This window comes from Numenius arquata, chromosome 2, assembly GCF_964106895.1.
Source record: "Numenius arquata chromosome 2, bNumArq3.hap1.1, whole genome shotgun sequence".
Classification (NCBI taxonomy): Eukaryota; Metazoa; Chordata; class Aves; order Charadriiformes; family Scolopacidae; genus Numenius; species Numenius arquata.
The window spans coordinates 31,846,767-31,866,898 of record NC_133577.1 but is presented as its reverse complement, the minus strand read 5'-3'; the positions used below and the strand labels follow the sequence as shown (position 1 = coordinate 31,866,898).

The 20,132-nt window shown below is 37.7% G+C and overlaps 1 protein-coding gene across 1 annotated transcript in view; it reads right to left on the bottom strand.

The window, feature by feature from the left end:
- Positions 1-9,632: 9,632 nt before the first annotated feature.
- The window catches only part of TTC27 (tetratricopeptide repeat domain 27), a 134,035-nt gene continuing 123,535 nt past the window's right edge, over positions 9,633-20,132 (bottom strand). Inside the window, exons 17-20 of the mRNA XM_074165184.1 lie at positions 17,426-17,623; positions 13,917-14,028; positions 13,218-13,318; positions 9,633-9,877 (exon numbers count right to left, since the gene is read on the bottom strand). Of these exons, the coding sequence (XP_074021285.1) occupies positions 9,755-9,877; positions 13,218-13,318; positions 13,917-14,028; positions 17,426-17,623 (534 nt within the window). The 3' untranslated portion in view covers positions 9,633-9,754. The remainder of the gene's footprint in view (positions 9,878-13,217; positions 13,319-13,916; positions 14,029-17,425; positions 17,624-20,132) is intronic.

Sequence of the window (20,132 nt, the reverse complement as noted above, 5' to 3'; positions counted from 1 at the left end):
AGTACTTTCCTCCACTTCATCCAACAAGAATATGCAAATAAGTCAGGTCTGCATGCAGAATAAGTTGTGAGGGCTACTGTAGGGGTCACAGTTTAGGAAGTATTCTTTACACTACCAGTACTGGAGTGAGTAGAAAGGCTGTTTCACTGGGTTTCTCAGGGGAAGTTCATGGCCTCTGCATTTGACAGATCAGAATAACACTGCTGCTTCATTCCTGAAGTGCTGATGCAATATTTTCACTAGAACTCTCACTGAGAAAGTCCAAACGAAAAAAACTCCTGGATTAAATTTCAGTGACGACAAATCAAAGCATGAATGCTTAAAACAACTCAAATGCAATTGCTTTTCTGTATAGATATTACCTTGCCATCCCGTAATACAAACCCCATTTGTTTTCACTGATGCAGAACCTTGTAGAAATGTAAAGCAGCAGCATCAGGGAGGATGTCAGGTTTTCCTTTGGACTTATGTCTTGGAACATGGACATATCTGCAGTGATCCAAAACACGCACAGGCAGTGTGTGACAACATATCCTAGTTGTGTTCACTGTTGTCACAGCAAGCTACCTTCACTGCCTTTCCGATACTTTCACAAGGAAGTAGTCTGGTATGAAAAAACCCACATTTGCAATATATAAAATAATTTCTAGTATGAACGTATGAGAAAATTGTCAGAATAGATCTAAACACATGAAGGAATTATATATATATTTATGGTTTTAAGAAACTAATTTGTCATCTCCTTCCAAGGTTCCTTGGCCCAGCTCCCCAATCCTCCACATGCAGCATCAAACTGACCACTCAGCTGAAGGCATTGCCAGCAAAACAACATAGGGTTCAACTGCTTTTAGAAAAATAAATGCAAACATTTCCTCTTAAAAACCAACCAACCAACCCACCCACCCCACCACAGTAAGAGTGACATTCACAAAACTGATATCTCTTTCTCCCAAACCTCATGGAAATAATAAAACCTTAACCAGAAACTCTGAAATTTTACCTCAAGCAGAATGCTTGAAAGGGCAGAAATCCAAAGATCCCATGATATCCACAAGAGACTTGATTACAGTCAACGATGCTATGCAGCAGGTGCCCACACACTGAAGTAATGGGTGGGAGCATTTACATGCAGGATGGATAAAACACCGAGAAACAAGAGTTCCAGACACATCACTGTGCAGCAAAACATCCCATACTGATTTGCTTTGCCTTGAGATTGAGAGAGGGCCTCTATAAGCAAGAGAATTTTGGGTATGTATTTGTGTGTCCTTGGAGATGTATACCAAAGAGTGGTCTGCGCCATCTGCGGTAAGTTAGGTAGTTGGTGTCACCCAATCAAAGCGCAAAACTCTTGGTATTATCCAAGAGAGCGAGGCACTTAGAACAGACACAGGATGCCAAGGGAACAGGACAAGCAAAGGCTTAACCTCAGTAGATTGAATCTTTCTCCAAGATGTGCAGGAAACTTGGAAAAATCCTACTGACCTCAGTGTCAATCCTCCTGATTAATCATTTGCCAAAAATTTGCTATAGTTCTGACTGGGAACATCTCAGAAACTGAATCATATTTGACAACTGCAGCAAAACACGTGCAGACAAAAGTGAGTATCTTGCTGCCTGTGACACAGGTGTCACAACACTGTGCCTTCTCACTACTATCACTGTTTCATTTCATTTTATGGACCTCACTTCTAAAATTGTTTCCACAGGTCATTTCCTTTTCTTTTGTCCCCCTATTAATTTATACAGGACTCAATTTGAAGTTCTATTTGAAACTACGTTAAGTTATTCTACATCAATTCTTTTGAACTTGATTTGCTCACCTGTCAGCTTTTTAAGAGATTACTGTAGCAATAAAACCCCTTGCAGAGTACAGACCAAATACAAGACGTACTTCAGACACAAAAACCTCTCTGCTTAGCATGACAATAAATTAGTTTTGCAGTTCCAGATTACAAAAATTATCTGGTTCCAGTAGCTTGCCAAGCTTAGGAACTACTTGCCTGTTTTTCATGTGTAAACAGAAAACGCCAACTGGCTGTGTTTACTGAGCCCGGTTTCAGGACTGCATAGAATTTACACTCAAATTGGAAGCCTCTAAAAATAGCAGGTGATAGTGTGGACAACAGCAAAACCTAAGCGGTGCAAGATGGACTGCTACAAATGAAACAAATCAAAATATTGTAGGTATGGCTGGAGCATTCCCAGACAGACACAATCCCTCAGACTGTATGGGCTGCTAAAAGCCCTATAGTACACTGGCGTTGGTGCCTACAGTTCGGTTCTTTTGCGCTATTAAAAAAGCTGTGACTTACCTTTGCTCTCCAGCTGCATCTGTTACTTCTGGCTGGTCTGTTTTCTCCCTCTGGTAGTTTGGTCTGGTTATTTACTGCTCAATCCTCTGCTCAAGGAAAGACTTGTGCCTTCCTGCTCAATGAATAGTGCTAATCTTTTTTCCCTTGTTTCAGCAGTTCCACAAGGGCCATCATCACCGTCTCTGGGCTGCTGTTCTCCCTCCACAGTCTGTTTTCTGGCAAAGGCTCTTTACCTCTCCCTTAAAAATAAAGGTACCTGCTCTCTCTCTCATCCCCAAGGGGCCCAGCCAAGGCAGAGGGAAAAACGTCCTTTTTCCACTCCTTCAGGTAGCTCTCATCTCACTACAAATTACATTTTTGACATTGCTGTTAGCTACTCTCTCCACTGATTGCAACCTTAAGGTCCTTCCTAGCATCTTTCCTACCAAGAACTCACAGAAAAACCTTAAAGAAGTGGGGAAGAGAGATTACAGGGAGGGGAGGAAGGGGCAATACTACTGAAAAAGGACAAAATGAAATTGCCGTGGGGCAGAAGCACAGAAAGAACTATAAAAATCAGGGGTGCTTTTTCAGGGACCAAAGGTCACAAAACTGGAGAGCTGAGAGAAAAATCACAGAAGATGGGCAAGCCAACTCCGTGCCAGAGAAGCTGGAGAGAGAAACACAAAGGTGGTTTCCACGATTGCAGGATCACCGTTCCAGCAAGCAGAAAGCCCCGTGGGTTTGCAGAAATTGAAAATTAAGCAGGAAAAGGGATTTGGAAGTGGATGGGAAGACTGCACTGAACACAGAAAGAATATGATGCTCATTTAGACATGACAGCAGAAAACAGCTGAATTGTAGGGGTTAACTTCTAAATGTGACTTGCAAAATGCAGCTGCTTCACTTCAGTGGTGATGTCATTCATAGTCTAATTTGCAGTTTTGAAGATTTTCATGGTTAATCCTGGTTTTCCATTGCATGGCTCTTGGCTGGTATTTCTTTGCCTGGTTCATTACACCGGTTTTTGGCCAAGAACTGTTGTAGTTGACTCACAGGTCACTGAGGTTTAAAATAAATAGGAAAAAAAAATGGAGAAGAAGGGATATGTCACATCACTGGTGATTAAAAGGTTCTTGGTGTGTTCTGAGAAAATACTCAGGTCAGAGTAAACTGGAAACAGAAAAATGGACTTTCATACTTAGGTCAACTTGGAAAACAGTTCTATACAGAAACAGAGTTTCTGTACAGAAACAGAGTTGTTAATCACAGATTTTTGATTCCAAACCACCCTGTTCTTGCAGAGATCCAATTTAGGTTTAGATCGGTATTAGCAGATTAAATTTGTAATATGTTTTTATCTACCCCAGGACAGAAAGGCAGTGACTCGCTTACTTGTCTTGCCATACCCAGCATCCTTGTCTGGCTCAGTAAAGCCAGCCTGAACTGACAAACTTACTTTTGTTGCTTTAACAATGAAATCAGAAGTGTGAAAGAAGTGAGCAAAAGGGCAAAGACTATAAAAATAGTAAAACAAAAACAAAAAAAAAGCCCAACAAGACTGCTGTGCTCTGGGTTTTGTTTGTTTAAAGAGCAGAAACAAATCTACTTAGGACACAGATATATTAAGGGCTGCTCCTAAGAGTAAGGGTGTCTCCATTTTCAGTAAGGAATTCTAACTTAACATGCTGCCAGGGTTATCAATTTTCAACTCATTTGCTGAAAACTAAATACAGTCACTAATAATGATTAGACCTTGGTCTTTGAAGGATGTTAATAGTTAAAAAAAGAACCCTCTGCTACTACATTCAGCCTATAAAGGATTACTCTTTTATTAGTGTAGCTGAGGGATTAGTAGAAATGTTTGTCTAATGAATGCAGCTACTATATTTGAGCATGTCTGAATAAGCTACTTGTCGATTGAAACCTATCTATTTATAAGTACTTCTGAATGGTGCAAAACCTATCTGTATTGCAGTATTGCAATGGCTTTTGCATAAGAGTAAATATTTTATTGCCATTCACATTGTGAAATTCACTTCATTTGCCAGTTTTATTTATAAAATCTATCACGTAAAATGTACAGGATGGACTTTCCTGTATCTGGCCTGGTTTTGCTTATGACTTTTTAGCTCAAAAGTGTTACTGGTTTGGCAGTTCACAACAGGGGATAGGAACATCTTTTATATGCACTTTTGTACATAAAACATCTTCAGAAATGCAGATTAAAGAACTTCTTAAAGCAAGTGCTATCCATGTCTGTCTTAATTCTAGGTAACCATCAAAATTTTGTAATAAAATAAAATAATATCTAAAATTCCACTGTCCATACTTCAGCCCTAACACAAAGTCAATTCTATTACTATTTTAATTTAAAATGCTTCATAAATGGATGAAACCAGAGTTTTGTAATAGCAGATGTGAATGGAAATCTCTTATGTGAATAAAGAAATGAAAACAACCTATGTTAAAATATATATGTTTACATATTTTAAACCTAACCAGTAGATAAGCAGTAAAAAGCTCTCTGGAAAATGGAGTTGAAACAAAGAGAGCAGGAAGTTCAGAGTTAAGCAGACAGTGTTTAAAGGTATTTAATTATGAAAACAAAACTTTTTATTCCCTGAACTACAGTGAACATTCACAAACTCTCTAGTTTTTGCCTGTTAATAATGAATTTAGATGATCTATGTTCAAGCTGATATTTAGGCCTACCTTTGTCAAATGTGAATAGGACTTTGAAAATGGGGACTTTGAATGAGTAATGTGGGAGAGATGGAAAGGCTCTGTCTGGTTTTCCGAGAGTGTTTACCACGTTCACTTCTAAGGTAAGGTGCCTTTAGAGGTTTCTTCAACAGTACACCCAAAATAACTAGTCATTTTGGAAAAGGAACACTATCAGTCCTGTAGTCTGGACTTAGATTAGTGGAAAGCACACTAGAAATGCACAGATAGGAGGCTGACACATGTTCCAGTCTCTGCAATGCATGCTTCCTCTAAATGTACCTCTTACACCTTCAGAATTAACCTTTTTCTGTAACACACACAATTATATATATGCATGTTTATACATGTATACATATAGCTATACATACGTGCTTACTTATACATACACACACTATGTAAACAAAAATAATCAAATTCATCTCTTGAAATAATTTTTGAAACAGAAAACACTTGATTTGAGTAATCACATTGAAAACAACTCCATACAGTTGATGGTAATTTCTTCCTCTTTAGAGTAAGATTTTCCTGTCAAATCCCAGTTTACCTTTAAGTTCAGAGAACCCAAGTTGTACACTATCAGCTGTTACCTTGTACCTATTTCATAAACACTTCTGGTACAGAGCTCTGCATGAATGCGGATGAAGAGAAGTTAAATACTTGTTATTATTTTAATTTGTATTACTTTTCAAATAGCATGAGGCTTTTAAGCTTCCTTTATCTTCCTGAAATACATTATATCCATCTGTACTGTCATTCATACAGTCACTGATACTTAGACAGAAATACTGAACGGAAGAGCTAAGTCAAAATAATTTCAAAGTGACTTTCTGCTTTCTTGGGCAGCACTGCTCCAACGTAGGATAAAATTAATACCTGTTTTTTTCTGCTTTATTTATTTTGAAAATAATTAGAGGCATAGTTTTAACCAATGTACGTACATATCTGAAAGCTAAACTTGTAAATGTATCCTCTGTATTTGCATATAAGCCATACACCATTTTTAGATCTGAAAAATGATTTGAAGCTTTATTGTTTCCCAAGGCACTTTTAGTACAGAGCTCTGCATGAATGGTGGGATAAGAGTTGCCTGCATTTCTGAACGTACCAGTCAGTGTGGTGGAGGGAACATCGAAGACGATGTGACGTGGAACACATTTACTGGCATTTATTCGGGATGACCTGCCTGAGTCAGCGTGGCCTCTCCAGCCCTTAGAGCATTCACTTCCGCTCATGAGTAATGTCTCAACCCAAGAAAACCTTTTAGCACCACACCTGGCTGTATACCCTTCCTCTGTGTAGACACAGCCCTCTGGGTGAATCAGGAGACCTTCCCTGGGTTCTAACCACCAGTGGCTGAAAATACATCACAGGTTGAACCATGTTGGATCAAAGACATATGAACAAACCCTCTTAGGCCATGGAAATAAATTCTTTTTCATACATCATACTTTCTTCAAGGTTTACTGGCTTTATACTCATCTTCAAAACCTGGAGACAGTTGCTTTCCCTGTTGCAGAAGTTGAAAAATTCTATACTCATCCATTTTACCTCCACACCAAATTAGCTCTAATTGCAGATAGATGACAAAAATCGGTAATCCCTAACATTTCTCAAGTCAAAAAGAAAAAAAGATTGGAAGTACCTAAGTTCTACTATGAACTGTAAGCCATTCCTGCAAAATATTGCTTAATCAAGTCCCTCCTACCCTAAGTAATCATTATCATAGAGCTGCAGATAGAGCACTTGAAAGTAATATAGATGTTATAAAGGTATTTGTAGGTGTGACAACCACATCTGGAAAGGAGTGCCCAGTTTTGCTAAGCCCTCAAGGATTCTGCAGTTGTCATGGGAGCCATCTGAGCGAAAAACATCCCCGTGTTAGAAGACAGATGCTCCCCGTAAGACGGAGATCTGAAAAGTCTGCAGTCTGTTCAGGAAAGTTTCTTCCTCTTTCCATACCAGCACGCTAACAAGTTTTTTTTTGCAGCCAGACCTTTTATAGGAACATTGTCTTCGTAACAATGGTCTCCTAGAGCTATCCTGAACCACATGCTGCTGGCATGACTAGAGAAAATGAGTACCATGCAAAACTGATGTGGCTTTTGTGTCTGCAAAGTTTTAAAAGGCCCCTGTGATGACCTCCAAAGAAGCTGTATAGGCTCATCTTGTATCTGAGGAAGACGAAAATGCCACTAATACAAAGAAAGAGAAAGCAAGAACATACCTGGTAAGAGATTTACATCAGGCGTTCAGTTTCATGGATGAAGTGGCTGAGATCTTCTGGGGTGGTTATCTGTTTTGAAAAGCCAGTGTCTCTTGAACAGTAAGACAGCTCCTGCCTCTCCATCCTCCACACCACGTATATTATCTATACGTATTTAAATTGTGTATTTTTAAGTCTCTGCAGACATTTCCCCTCTATTACATTAATCCTGACAGAAAAACTGGTGTGCTGTCATAACACTAGCCATCCCACTCTTCAGGAACATGCTGTCTGTGGATAGTAGGTTTTCCCTGTATTAGGTAAAAGTCAAAGCTGTTTATATTCCACACATCTTCTAAGAGAGGGAAGCTCTCTCAAATGAGGAAATGAAAAAAAATCTTTTCCTCAAATGAGGAAAAAATATGTGCAGAGAAAATATGTGAAGTACTGCAGGGCAGAGACATTGGAAGAGCAGAACGACATTTTCATGTGACCACCCTAGGCAAAGAAACAAAAATTATTTTCAAAAGAAAAAAAATCAAAACAGAAAGGAAATAAAGGCCTCCTCACAGACCTCTCCAATATTCTATATGAAATATTAACTTCCCACCTAGCTTTATTAAATGCTAGGCAGAAGCCATTTACACACACAAAAAATGCAGTTTTATGTTCTGCACCTCCAAACTTCAGTTATAAAAGTGTCTACCTTCAGGTAGACTCAATGGAAATTATTTACTTTTAAATCAAGACAACTGAATTCAAATTTCATGTTTTCCAGTTGATAGTGGGGTATAATTCTGGTTTAAAATTTGCCTTAAGATCACAAGAAAAACGGGAGATTTTTCTGCCACCAAACAATTCCACACTTAAACCTTTTCTTCCCAAGAAAATTTAGTGCTGGAAACAAAATAATAAAGATTTTTTTCTTTTCCTTTGTGAATAAGGTAAATCTTATCAAAATAGAATTCTAAAAAGATAGTAGTGGTGGGAGTCTGTCACAAACCTCACAGCCTGTTTTCAGTCTAGTTGGCCCCTCACTATACATAGGAGCAAAATGGGATTACCTACAGCAAGTTCACTTTGCACAAACTTTGATGCCTCCTCCCTTTCTGGGCCATTCCAATGAAGAAGTGTTTTGGAGTCAGCTCTCCTTCACTAGAAGGACACTACCCTTTGTTAAGGTAGTATTTTTTGTGGGATCCTCATCTTAAAATACCATCAGCAAACAATTTATTCTCCTTTCTAAGAAGCTTTACAAGGATAAAAAGCTTTACAAAGGTAGCAAGATGGTTTTCCCCTTCACACATCAAAATAACATGCTTTTACTGCTGCTTCAAATCCAATTATTTGGTTTCCTTTTTCCTTCCGACTTTCTCTTCAGGGACAGTATTCTTGCTGTTTAGTAATGGTATAGTTTTAATGACTATACCACAGATGGTGCATACCCAGAATATAGATATCCACATTTTTGGAGACTGCATCATTTGCGTGTGGAAGAGTGAGCCAAAATCACGATGAGTGAGGCAACCATTTTGCATAAGTTTCTGGAAAACCCTGAAAAAATCCTATTTTAAGAAAAGCTGCAGCAAAGATGCTTGAAAATGAAACAATGCAAAATAGTCCAGATGAAAATAACTTATTCAGGGCTTGTCAGATGTAAGTATTTTAGATTAGACTGCAGTTTCATTGCTGTCTCAGTGAGGGGAAATCCCCAAGCCTGTAAAAGACCCAAATTAAGTGCTAGTCTATTGCCTGTGGGACACAGGTTATGTATTTTTGAATAAAAGAATACAGCTTTAAGTAATAACTGTTTGTAAATCCTAATGTAGCAAACATCCTGCTACTTTGATCATATCACAAGAATAACAAAAAAGACTAAACTCTTATTCTTGGGACCCTGCTCCTACTCCTCTATAAGCAATTAACACTGAATTAAAATCAGAAAGTGCCTGATGACGTAGTGAGCCCCCTCAGGCCTGCCGGCAGCTCCCAGTTGCCTACAGCGCTCCCTGCCATGACAGCCTGCCCTCACCTCAGCTCCCCGGCACTGACAGGCCAGCCGTACAGCTCCTCTGATTGGCCAGCGGTGCACAGACGCACCCTCCCATTGGCTGTGGGCCTGGCTGGTAGAGTGCGATAGGCTGGGCCCAGCTGTGGCCTCTGCTGAGTGCCTGCCCATTTCCTCCTGCCATGGCGCCTCTCCTTCCCCCTGGCCTGCAACAGGGCTGGGGCATCCCGCCCAGGCCAGAACTAGTCCTTGGCAATCACCTTATAAATACAACTAGCTCTGTTCCAGAAAACCTGTGCCTGAAGAACCAAAACATGCAACTTTGTAAGGCAGCGAGAGCAGATATGACGCCTAAAAAGCAGCCTGAACTCTGAAGAAAGCTGACCACAAGAACAGCACTGTACGGAAAAAATGTTTATTGAGAGTGTTGTTGCATTAGAATTGTTACCATCTCATCAGCAAAAGCTGTGGCAAAAGAAACATGTGATTATTGTCTTTCTGTCACGAAATCCGGTCCATATGTCAGCACTGGTCTCTCAGCTGGTTGCTCAGTTCCTGAAGTTCAGCAATCATGTTGTCCATAGCTGTCACCTCATCAGCTATCTCACTGTGAACCTCATTACTTGTTACATCTACAAAAAGTTGCTGCACGACAAAAAGAAATACATTATTTTAAAATAGACATACAGTTTCTCTGTTTCAGTGCAGAGACAGAAAACAGCAGAAAACTCATCACCACTATGCTGCCTTTCCTATTTTTTGTACTTATGATGGAATCTCTCTTTTTTAAAAGTCCCTTTTGTGGCTAATAAACAAAAGGTGCATATACCTATATATACGTATACACACACACATATATATAGACGTGTTGTCTGTGCCACACACTTGATATTTTGCCAAAGGGGCGAAATCTTCCTGTTGGGTTTCTGCTCTGACTTGACTGTGTACGCCAACTCCTGATCCCATCAAAAGTGAAGGACTTTTCCATGAAATGAAAATTAGAAGAAGATCTCACTGTCACTGCAGTTTACAAACCAACCTGCTGATAAATTAGTAGCTGTGAATTTTAATGGCCAGTTTTTCCAGTGTCATATTCTGTTGTCATTTTCTCCAAAACCCCAAATAAACATATTTTAACATGTGGTGTCAAGACGTGTGGGTGCAGACATTAATCTGTGTGTAATTAAGTTATACAAGAGAAAATAAAACACTACAGAGTAATAAAAATAGTTTGTTCTTAAAGACCTTAAGACATTAACAAAACCACCAAGCAGCTAACTTATGAGCAATCATAATCTTCACATATTTACAGGGAAACCAAGGGAGAGGAATGCGAAAAGACTTGTCTAAAGCCTTGAGATACACAAGCTGTGACTGGAGCTTTGTGCGTGCTGCACCAAAACATGTTGCTGTTGCAAGACCTGTCATTTGACTCAAGTAATATGGAGGCTGTGTGAGGTACCACTCCACAGAAGTATGGTGATGGTGGTGGACCTAAACATATGCTTCCCTTTATTATGTAAAGGGAGAGTGATTCACACTTCATTTTAAACAAATGAAAATCCTACATTTAGAGACAAAAACAAACCAAGAAAACAGAAGTTACTCTGGAGTACATCTGTACATCGTTATATCATCAAAACATAATGGGACAATACAGATACGTATACAAACAAAAATGTACTTAGAAGGCCTGAACCAAGGTCTTCAATGTGTTTCAGAACAGTGTTGTCACTGAACAAAAGAACATCTTACACAAAAATAGGAACATGTTCCTGCTACAAGTACAGAAACTTTTCTGACTTTCTGCCCAAAAACCTCACACTAGGAATATGACATAAAAGTTTGGTTCTTTCTGGCTAAGACAGCTAAATAAATCAGGATGATATAATTATTTGTTCTTCTTTTTTTTTTTTTTCACACAGTTAAAGAGGTCTATTCAACTAGATGCAGCCTGGGGAAGTCTCACACACCATCATTCTTTGGGCTTTGTTCCCCACGTTTCTCCACAACAGTACACACATTTCAAGCATTTACGATACAGCACCATGACCTTTCTCCTTTTTGTAGACCCCACCTGTCAGATCCAAATGATGCATGGGGGAAAGGAGCAAAAGAGAGCCCACTATGCTATTTGCCAGAGCATGCGACTGTACATGGCTCTGTACAGAAAGGAGCCCATTAACAACACATTTTTGAGTTGCAGCCATCAGTAGAGTGTGAGTGCATCATGACTCCGGCACAACACAGGAGCTGGAATGACAGAGATGGAGATTCCAGGAAAGGCGAGAAGTCCGAGAAGCAACGTTGTTTCACCTGTACAAAAACTACTGATTTGTTCCAATTGCATGTCCTGACTACAAAATTTTGGAATTTTATCTTTTAAAAGTTACTTTCACTGCTCCTTTTTTTCCTTTTGAAATCTTAACTACTGAGGCTGCTCTTAGCCCATTGTTTTAACTGCTTGTCTCTGTTAAAAGGAAAAAAACACCCCACACTAATATTGACTCACAAGGCAGCAAAAAGAGATGCTGCAGTCAAGTTTGGACAGGCATAAACAGTGCTAAACTGTTTGTGCATAGGGTCTTACAGAAGATGGCTGAGTTTTTAAACCACAACACACTTTGGAAATTCAAAATGACTTCAAATCAAAAATAAGATGGCATCTTACTGGGAAGTATGCAAAAAGAGTTGAGGTCACACCAATAGCTTTATTTTTAACGTGTCAGTTTTCTCATAAGTGCCATAAAACTTAGAGGCACCATTATCTGCCAATAGTAGTGATGTTCATTTAATTAGTGCCTTCAGGAATTAAGAATACAATTTACTAGACTCACCTGTTCTTAATCTTTCAGATACTGCATGATCTTGCATAATACAAACCACCTGTACTTGTATTTATATAATTTCTTTCCAGTAGTCTTGCTTTGTCTTTGCAGTCATACTCAGTCTACATACTTTTTTTTTTAAACCATTTTGTGAATCACATCAAAACATACACGCTGTGGCTTTTTTCACCCCATTCCAATGACTTATGTATGCCAGTATCTAAAAGCAGAGTTATAGAGCTAGCTTGTGTCTGCTTATACAGCTTTCCTAGGATTTTATCCTTAAAATTATAGGATTTAAAAAAGAGTGAGCCAATTTTAGCACACTGATGATGGATCAACACTTTGTAACACAAGCACACATTTTATAAAACTTATGCTCTTTAATTCACATTTACTACACCCCACACACAGCCAACAAGAATACTTCTTTAAGACATTAAGTGTGTTTTGAATGAAAACATATTCCAGATCAGTCCTCAGTTAAATAATGGCTGTGTCTCCTGTTGTAAGATGACGGGTAAAATTAGGATAATAATGGTGCAGAAACAGACTCGGTTCTTTGGGTGCCTGGCTATGGAGGCACAACTCCAAAACCCAACCATATGATTCAAACATGATGATATTTCCCAACAAATTAATATCTGAATTGGTAGGGTATCCATGAAAACCTTATTAAAAATTAGTTCTCTCTTTTAATAAATAACTCTGTTTTTAAAACGTTTCAAGTGATGCAAAGTAGCCCTGACAAGTTTTGGTCCTTTCTGCAAGTTTACATCCATTCATTCTGAGACTGCCCTGCTTCCCCTGTGACTACTGATACAAGGAAGAGGTCTTTGAAATAACTGATTTCTTCCAAACATTCAAGTCTTTGCCCAACATTTTAAGTAAAATTCTAACATAGTCTAAGAAATAGCATTGACATTTTATAGTAGTAAGTTTATTTCGGTCAAAGTCTAGCAGGAAGAAGGGAAATAAAAGTCTACCTAAACCTGGAATCCTTAACAGTGTGCAGGTGAATATCCATCTGATGATATACTGGGACAGGTAGGTATTATTTGATCTATAAATGACTCAAAACAGAGAAATGGTTTCTGGCAACAGAACAAAGATTCCTAGCTGTCAAACAAAAATTCCTACCTTTCAAACATTCCTACCTTTGCTTTGGATGACAAGCCACGTAAGTTGAGCCGAGCTGAAGAAAGTATCTGCAAAGCTTCCTGATGATTAGGTTTGTTCTTGCTGCATTTTATAGCCACTAGAATCCAAACACAGAAGAAAAGGACCCCAAAACAAAAAAAGTGTTACCTCTATAGCAATAATCTTTAAAAATCAACATTTAATTAAAAATCTTGATACCTTCCTAGACAATTTTTTAATGTAATATCCCCCAAAAGAAACACAAAGAAAAAGAATGCCAAGTAATTTTGAGACGATAACTCTAAATGCAGCAGGTATATGTATCTTTCTAAAACTTAAATATCACAGCACAGTGAACAGCTTTATGGAGTCTAAGTTTTGTCCATCTCCTGGGCAGTCTATCAAACTTATGTGATGATTTGAGGACTGAGATGAACTATAGATGCATTTGCACTTGCATTATGAAATTGCTAGACCATGAAATTAATTCATCCCATGTTTACCAGTCATACATTTACTGACTCACTCAACACAATTTCTGCCTCATTCCAATGATATTTTTGTATGCACTATCAGGATGATGCTCTCTGCTAGAGGACTCCCAATAGTTGGAATAAATATAACGGGGAAAGTATAATATTATTTTGTTACTAAGCCTAATAAATATTTGCTGCACTCTTCATGAATAATAGAAGTTCTTTTCAGATAGAACGTACCATGTGCAATCTCTATGGCTCCTTTGACCACTTCCTTAAAAGATGAAACATCTTTCTCCCAATCACTTGATTGAATTTCACATTTATGTGCCTTAGTGAGACACTGCAGTGACTGCAAGGAGGAAAAAAAAGGATCAGTACGTGAGAAAACAAACTTGGAGACAAATTTAGTTTTCAATGTCTATGAAGTGAATGCTCAATCCAGAAAATCAATGTATCTTTACTATGCTTGATTTCCTGTGAGTTGGAGTAGTGTCCTTCTCTGCAACGGTAAGCACCAGCTGTTACACAGATGTTCTTCACCAGTATTGCTTCTCAAGTATGAGAGGAATATAAAGTAACGTGTCTAATTTTTATCTTTTAAAAATCTGTCTAGACTGATGGATGTGACCCATGTTTGCCAAGTCATCATAATTAAATGCACATGAAAAAGGGAAAAATACTTGTACTCACACTTTGAACAGCAATTTTGTACCTAAAAAACTTATAACTGAATACATCAAAGTTTTCTTTCTGTATATGTATTCTTGGCCAATAATGTATTTTACAGATGCAGCTATTAGCTGCTATCCTGCTCTGGTTCACAGTGTGAACAGGAAAAATAAATGTAAACAATATGGAAGGAGGGTCCCATTAAGGAAAAAAAAAAACATGGAAAATTTAAGCAGACAAAATTAAGTTTTAATTTTGAATTTTGTTTTATTTCTACAGCATCAGAAATACGAAAGAAATACGTGCCAGAAGTTACATGGCTTGGTTCAATGACAACTCTTCAATTATCTTTTCGAGAGTTTAGATATCATATAAAGGAATAAAAAACTTTCAGTGCGGTACATGTATACGAGCGTAATAAAGACTTCTAACTGCTGAACAAATGCAGATTAAATTTGAAGGTCATCACCCCAGAAGTTTCTGTGTTCTCTCTCTCACTGGAATTATGGCACAGGTGATTGAACTGCTCACGCTGGTGTAAATTGCAGTAAAGGTATATTAAGTCAAACCGGAGCAAATTAATTTTTTTCATAACAACCTAGGTTATAATTGGTAGTAGTTCTGGCCAGCAGATGCAAGAACTTCCAAGAGAAGGAACAACAGTTTTTACAGAAGTCTGATTTCAGTCTGCACGTGTCTGAGTCAGAGCAGCAAATTAGGGGGGTTTTGCTGACAGATGTCGGGGAGGGGAAAGAACTGAAAGTCTTGTGGGCTGTTTGTTTGCACTTGTGGAACCTGGATTTATCCTGGAAGGAAACAGTTATGAGCTCAGTTAAATTCAAGGAACAGAAGTGTTTCATAGCCTGGGTATGAATCAGCAGGAAACTTGAAGGCTGGAAAGATTCCTTGGTGGGAAAGGGAAGGACTGGACTGTGCTCAGCAAAGAATGAAGTACTGAATGAGGTGGCAGGTTAGACACATAAAAGTATAAGAGTAAATATATGCTAAGCTAAAGAAAAAAAAAGCACAAGCCCAACACTTCGAGAGTTTTACCCTCCTAACTTGTAAACCCCGCCTGACTTTGATTCAATTTCCAAAGCACTGTTGTGAATTGTAACTGTAGACTCTAGTGATTCATGGCATCAGACAGAGCAGCAGAAGCAGAAAGGTAAAAAAAACCAAAAACAACCAACACACTCTTTACAACAGCCAGATACACAAGGTTGTTCTTTCAAATGAAATGTTAGGAACAAAATTGGCTAAATATAATTAAATCTGCACTAAATAAGGCATTACATCATGGAATAAAGATCCAGCCCTTCCTTTGTAAGGAGGTACATGACACTATGATATATCTGTTCCAATCTCTCTGTCCTATGATGCCACAATATAGTGAATGATGCCCTTTCAGAATTCATTGAACTTTTGCATAATAAGTGTGGGTGGAAAACTGCAATGATACATCTGGAAATTTTCTACAGATACTTAACATTCACTCAATATCTGACTGACACATGATGGTACTTGTGGCAGTGAAGCCAATAAATACTGTTTTTAACATTTTTACTTTATAGTATGATATCAGTAAAGCTACCAGTGATTATCTAGTGTATTGTAAATTAATTTTTACACTGTAAATTAATATATATTGTGGCTGTAGGCAATTTTGCTCTTTCATGATCTATATCTATGGTACTGTCATACCAGGATACTTGGATACATACACAGGCATACCTTAAGTATTTATAAACATCATTCCATTTTGCAGGGCAAGCCTGACCCTAAGCGTGTTCCATAACCAGTCTGATTAGGAAATGTAGTTAAAGTCCTGTCTACTCTCCAAATTGAAACCATGTTTTTAACTGGGTTAGTGAAAAAACCTGTGATGTAACCAGATTCTGAAATGATTACATTTACAGTATAGACAGGGCCTCTGCTACTTTGCATGTCTGAGTAAGAATTTGAGGATATATTACAGGATATTGCAGTGTCTGTATTTCTGAATTCTAAATAGGCCAAATCCCTTTTATTGTTCAGCTGTAAAGAAAAACAGGGAAGGAAAAAAGGGAGAAGTTTGAGATATAATGGACACCAGCAATGAATAAACAAGGCATTTCACAGGGCAAAGTGTAAAGAGGAAGACAGTGAGCAAGGTCCAAATAATAATAAGCTTAACCCCACAGGCGTACCGTTAGTAGGTCCAACCATCTGAATAATATGCTTGACACCAAGTGACAAGCAATCCTCCAGACTGACGTTTTTGCCCAGGCCAAAGGCATACCCCCGTTAGGAAACACATACTGAATGCTGACCTTGTGTATTTTCAGCTTCAGTGAAGATGTGATAAAACAAGTATTTTTGGAGTGTGCAAGGATATTTGAATTTTGGAAAGTCAATACCAAATGCAAAGCACGCTTCAGCATACAACAAAGTAAACACTTCTAGAAGCGCAGAGTGGTTATTTTGGAAATTCAATCAACTTGATTACCTGGGAAGTGATAGGAACAAGAGATGGAAGAATTAAATAGCATTTTTTAATTCCATTTTAAGCTAAGTAAGGACAAAGCACTTTTACTCTGGGAACTCTAACTGTGGTACCTTAAATGCATGTTCTCTTAGTGATTGCAAAGAAGAATATAGATGGCTTATGATGCCACTGGATCATACTATTAAGATCCACTTTTTTCCAGAAGCTGCAACATCCGGTCTTCAGAATCGAAGATTCCAATTTAAAAAAAACAGAACACCACCACCATTAAATTATAGCCATGAGATTGCTGCCAAGAAAATTTTCAGAATATAAATCCAAGACAATACACATATGCTGCAATAGAATGTTTTAAAATGAAATACTGATAAAAGAGATTTTTAAAAAAAATCCACAAAAAGTCATGTACAACATCTCGCTCCTGTTAGATAATAAAACGTGTGCTGTAGGAACGTGAAAAGCACAAAATAAGCTTACAGAAACACATCTGTAACAATAGCATATCTTACTATAGCACTATAGTTAGAGAACAGAATGTTTGTACCAGAACTGTGTATCCATAAAAACGTATACCTCACAACACACTTACCTTTTCAATATCTTCACCACTATCATTCTGTCCATTTCCATAAAGTTGTGCGTAAAGTCTCCAGATCTCCCCATCGTTTGTCACTCGTGAAGTCACTCTGCCCAAGAGCTCTTGCAATTTTCCCTTCAATCCACTGGCTACCTCTCCAGTGCGATCTGCCATACCATCCACGACCGCTCTGACCAGAATAGCCAGCACCTTAAAAAAGCAGCAGGCAGGAAGTTTTATTTCAGCTCAAATCAACATCCATATGGGATCTATAATTTACAGTCTCTATTAATGATTCAGTAAAATACAAATACAGTACCACAGGACAACTATAGGATTTACTAAAAAATACACTATTAAGGAAGTAATTAAACTAATTTAAACCTCATCTGTAAGATTCTATGGTTGGTGAAGGTAAAGATGTCAAAGAGCTAAGACAGCAATTTGGGTTACTGGGACAGGTTAGCGTGAAAGAGAATGGTATGGAAATTGTGACAGTATCCTAAAGATATTTTCACCTTATGCTATCATTATAAAAAGATCAGTAAACAGGCTGAAGCAGATTAATTCAGGTAACAGAAGACAGCGTTGTTTGCAGACCTGTATTTAACTACCTGCAGAAATCAAAAGAGGTAGAGTGAATGAGATGGAACTGGAAGGCCACTGAATGCTACCTTGGGAAACTGTTTAATGCACTTCAGGTGAATTACTAGTCAAGTCAGTTCAATCAAACTTTTTACAAGTATTCATTTAATGGCTGTACTTTCTGAGTCACTGGCTTGAGAATGTGGGATCCGACTTGCAGAAATGCTGAGCACATGCAGCTGCTGGTGAACTCAATGGGAGCTGGCCTTTGCGTGTATGAAATGCTACACAATAACAAGTGTCCCAGAAAAAAAACATGAGCCTTTGTGACCCAAACTGGATGCTAAAAATTAGAAAACAGTTTTGCTGTGCCTCAGTTCCTTCTCAATAAAATGAGAAAAGGCAAATGTAAATTAAAACATGGGATCATATGGTGAATTAGAAGAAAATAAAACCCCCAAAAGCTGTGGCTTATTAAGCAAGAACTACCTGTTCTGTGTAGTGCATGGGACACACAGGCTGGGGAAGAAATAATGCAAGTCTTTACGAGAGTTTGCTTGCATTCAAGATAGGCCAGTAAAGGGTATACAAATTCATTCTGGTACTTCCTAACTTGTGAGGCCATCATTTGGCAACTTTAATGCTTCAGCATTTTTGTCCGTGTGATATTAATTCTTACAATGAAATCATATTAATAGCCATATTAGTATGAAGACAGTAATAAGTAATACTCTCGTAAAAGTAGGACAGAGGTGCATCCTCACAAACCAAAACGTAGTTCACTGGCAGAAAGTAATGGAAAAATTATGACAGTATCAAAATATATTACAGTTAAAATAAAAACATATGCTGTTTAGTATTTGTGATATGTGATTTTCCTAAAACAACTTTCCTTCTATAGAATGACTCAATTAACATGCATCCCAAGAATTAATTACTGAGTCTTATCAGATATAGGAAATCTTTGGCAAAAAACCCCAAATTAATCAAAATGGCCAGTGATGTTATGAAATAAATCTATGAAACAGAAAAAGTGAAAAAAAAACCCCATACATCTCCCTGGTATCTTTTCAGAATCAACACAAAATCATAATAGAATCTGAACATCAGCTAAACAGCTCCCCTCTCCTCCTCCCCAAACTGTAACAGTATAGGCTTTAAAAAATGACGAACTGGCCTTTCTTTTATTTTTCATTAAAGAGCTCAGATTTTCACTTAAGATAATAGAAAATATGATCAACTATTACTATTCAAAAAGTTCTGAAATTCATATTGCATTCATGATTTGGAATCTAAGGGACTAAAACCCAGCATTAAATGATCCAGGTCTTCTATAATGATTAGCTAGAAAAATATCAGCAAGTATAGATATTTTCATTACTACAGCATTGTAATAAAAAACATAAAAGAGTTGTAACAAGAAAGGTTAAACTAAGTTCTCTTTTGAAAAGGAAGAAGAAGTGGTCCTGAGGATTCATACATACACGTATGACTTCTCAATAAATTTCTCAGTTTAACAAAATTGTTACTCGAAGTCCAAAAATTTAGTTGACACAAAGATTATGTATAGTTATCAAGAGTTTTAAAGCCAATGATATTTTGCTTGCATATGAAAAAAGCCAACAGTTTCCTCAGTCAGTAGGATTTAGTAACTGAAAAATTACCCATATTTCCATAGAGTTCAGGCTTTGCTTACACTTTCATCATCATAATCTATCTACTTTTTTGTAATTCATCGTGTAAGCTTTAGCACTACAGCAGTTAAAATAAAACTAGTGTGAAAGACAGGATTAAAGGGTCCATTAAACAGTAATGAATCATTAACGCTACTTGGTTGTGCCCAGTTGTTAAATAAAACTATTTCAAATTGCAAGTGAATTGTGCTAATCATAAAAAAGTATTAGCAGTGTAACAAAGCTTTCCATTTTAGATGGTTCTCTTAAGTGTTAAATTTTAATTTATATCTTTGAGAGATTTTAAACTGCCATACATACGAAACTACTAAAGCAATGCTCTGTTGCCCAGGATCCCACACAAGCAGTAGAGCTATTCTTTTTCTTTCTTTTTTTTTTTTTTTAATGCATTTTTTAATGAACTGGGCTCCATATGACCGCTGTGCAGAGAGTTTGTGTTT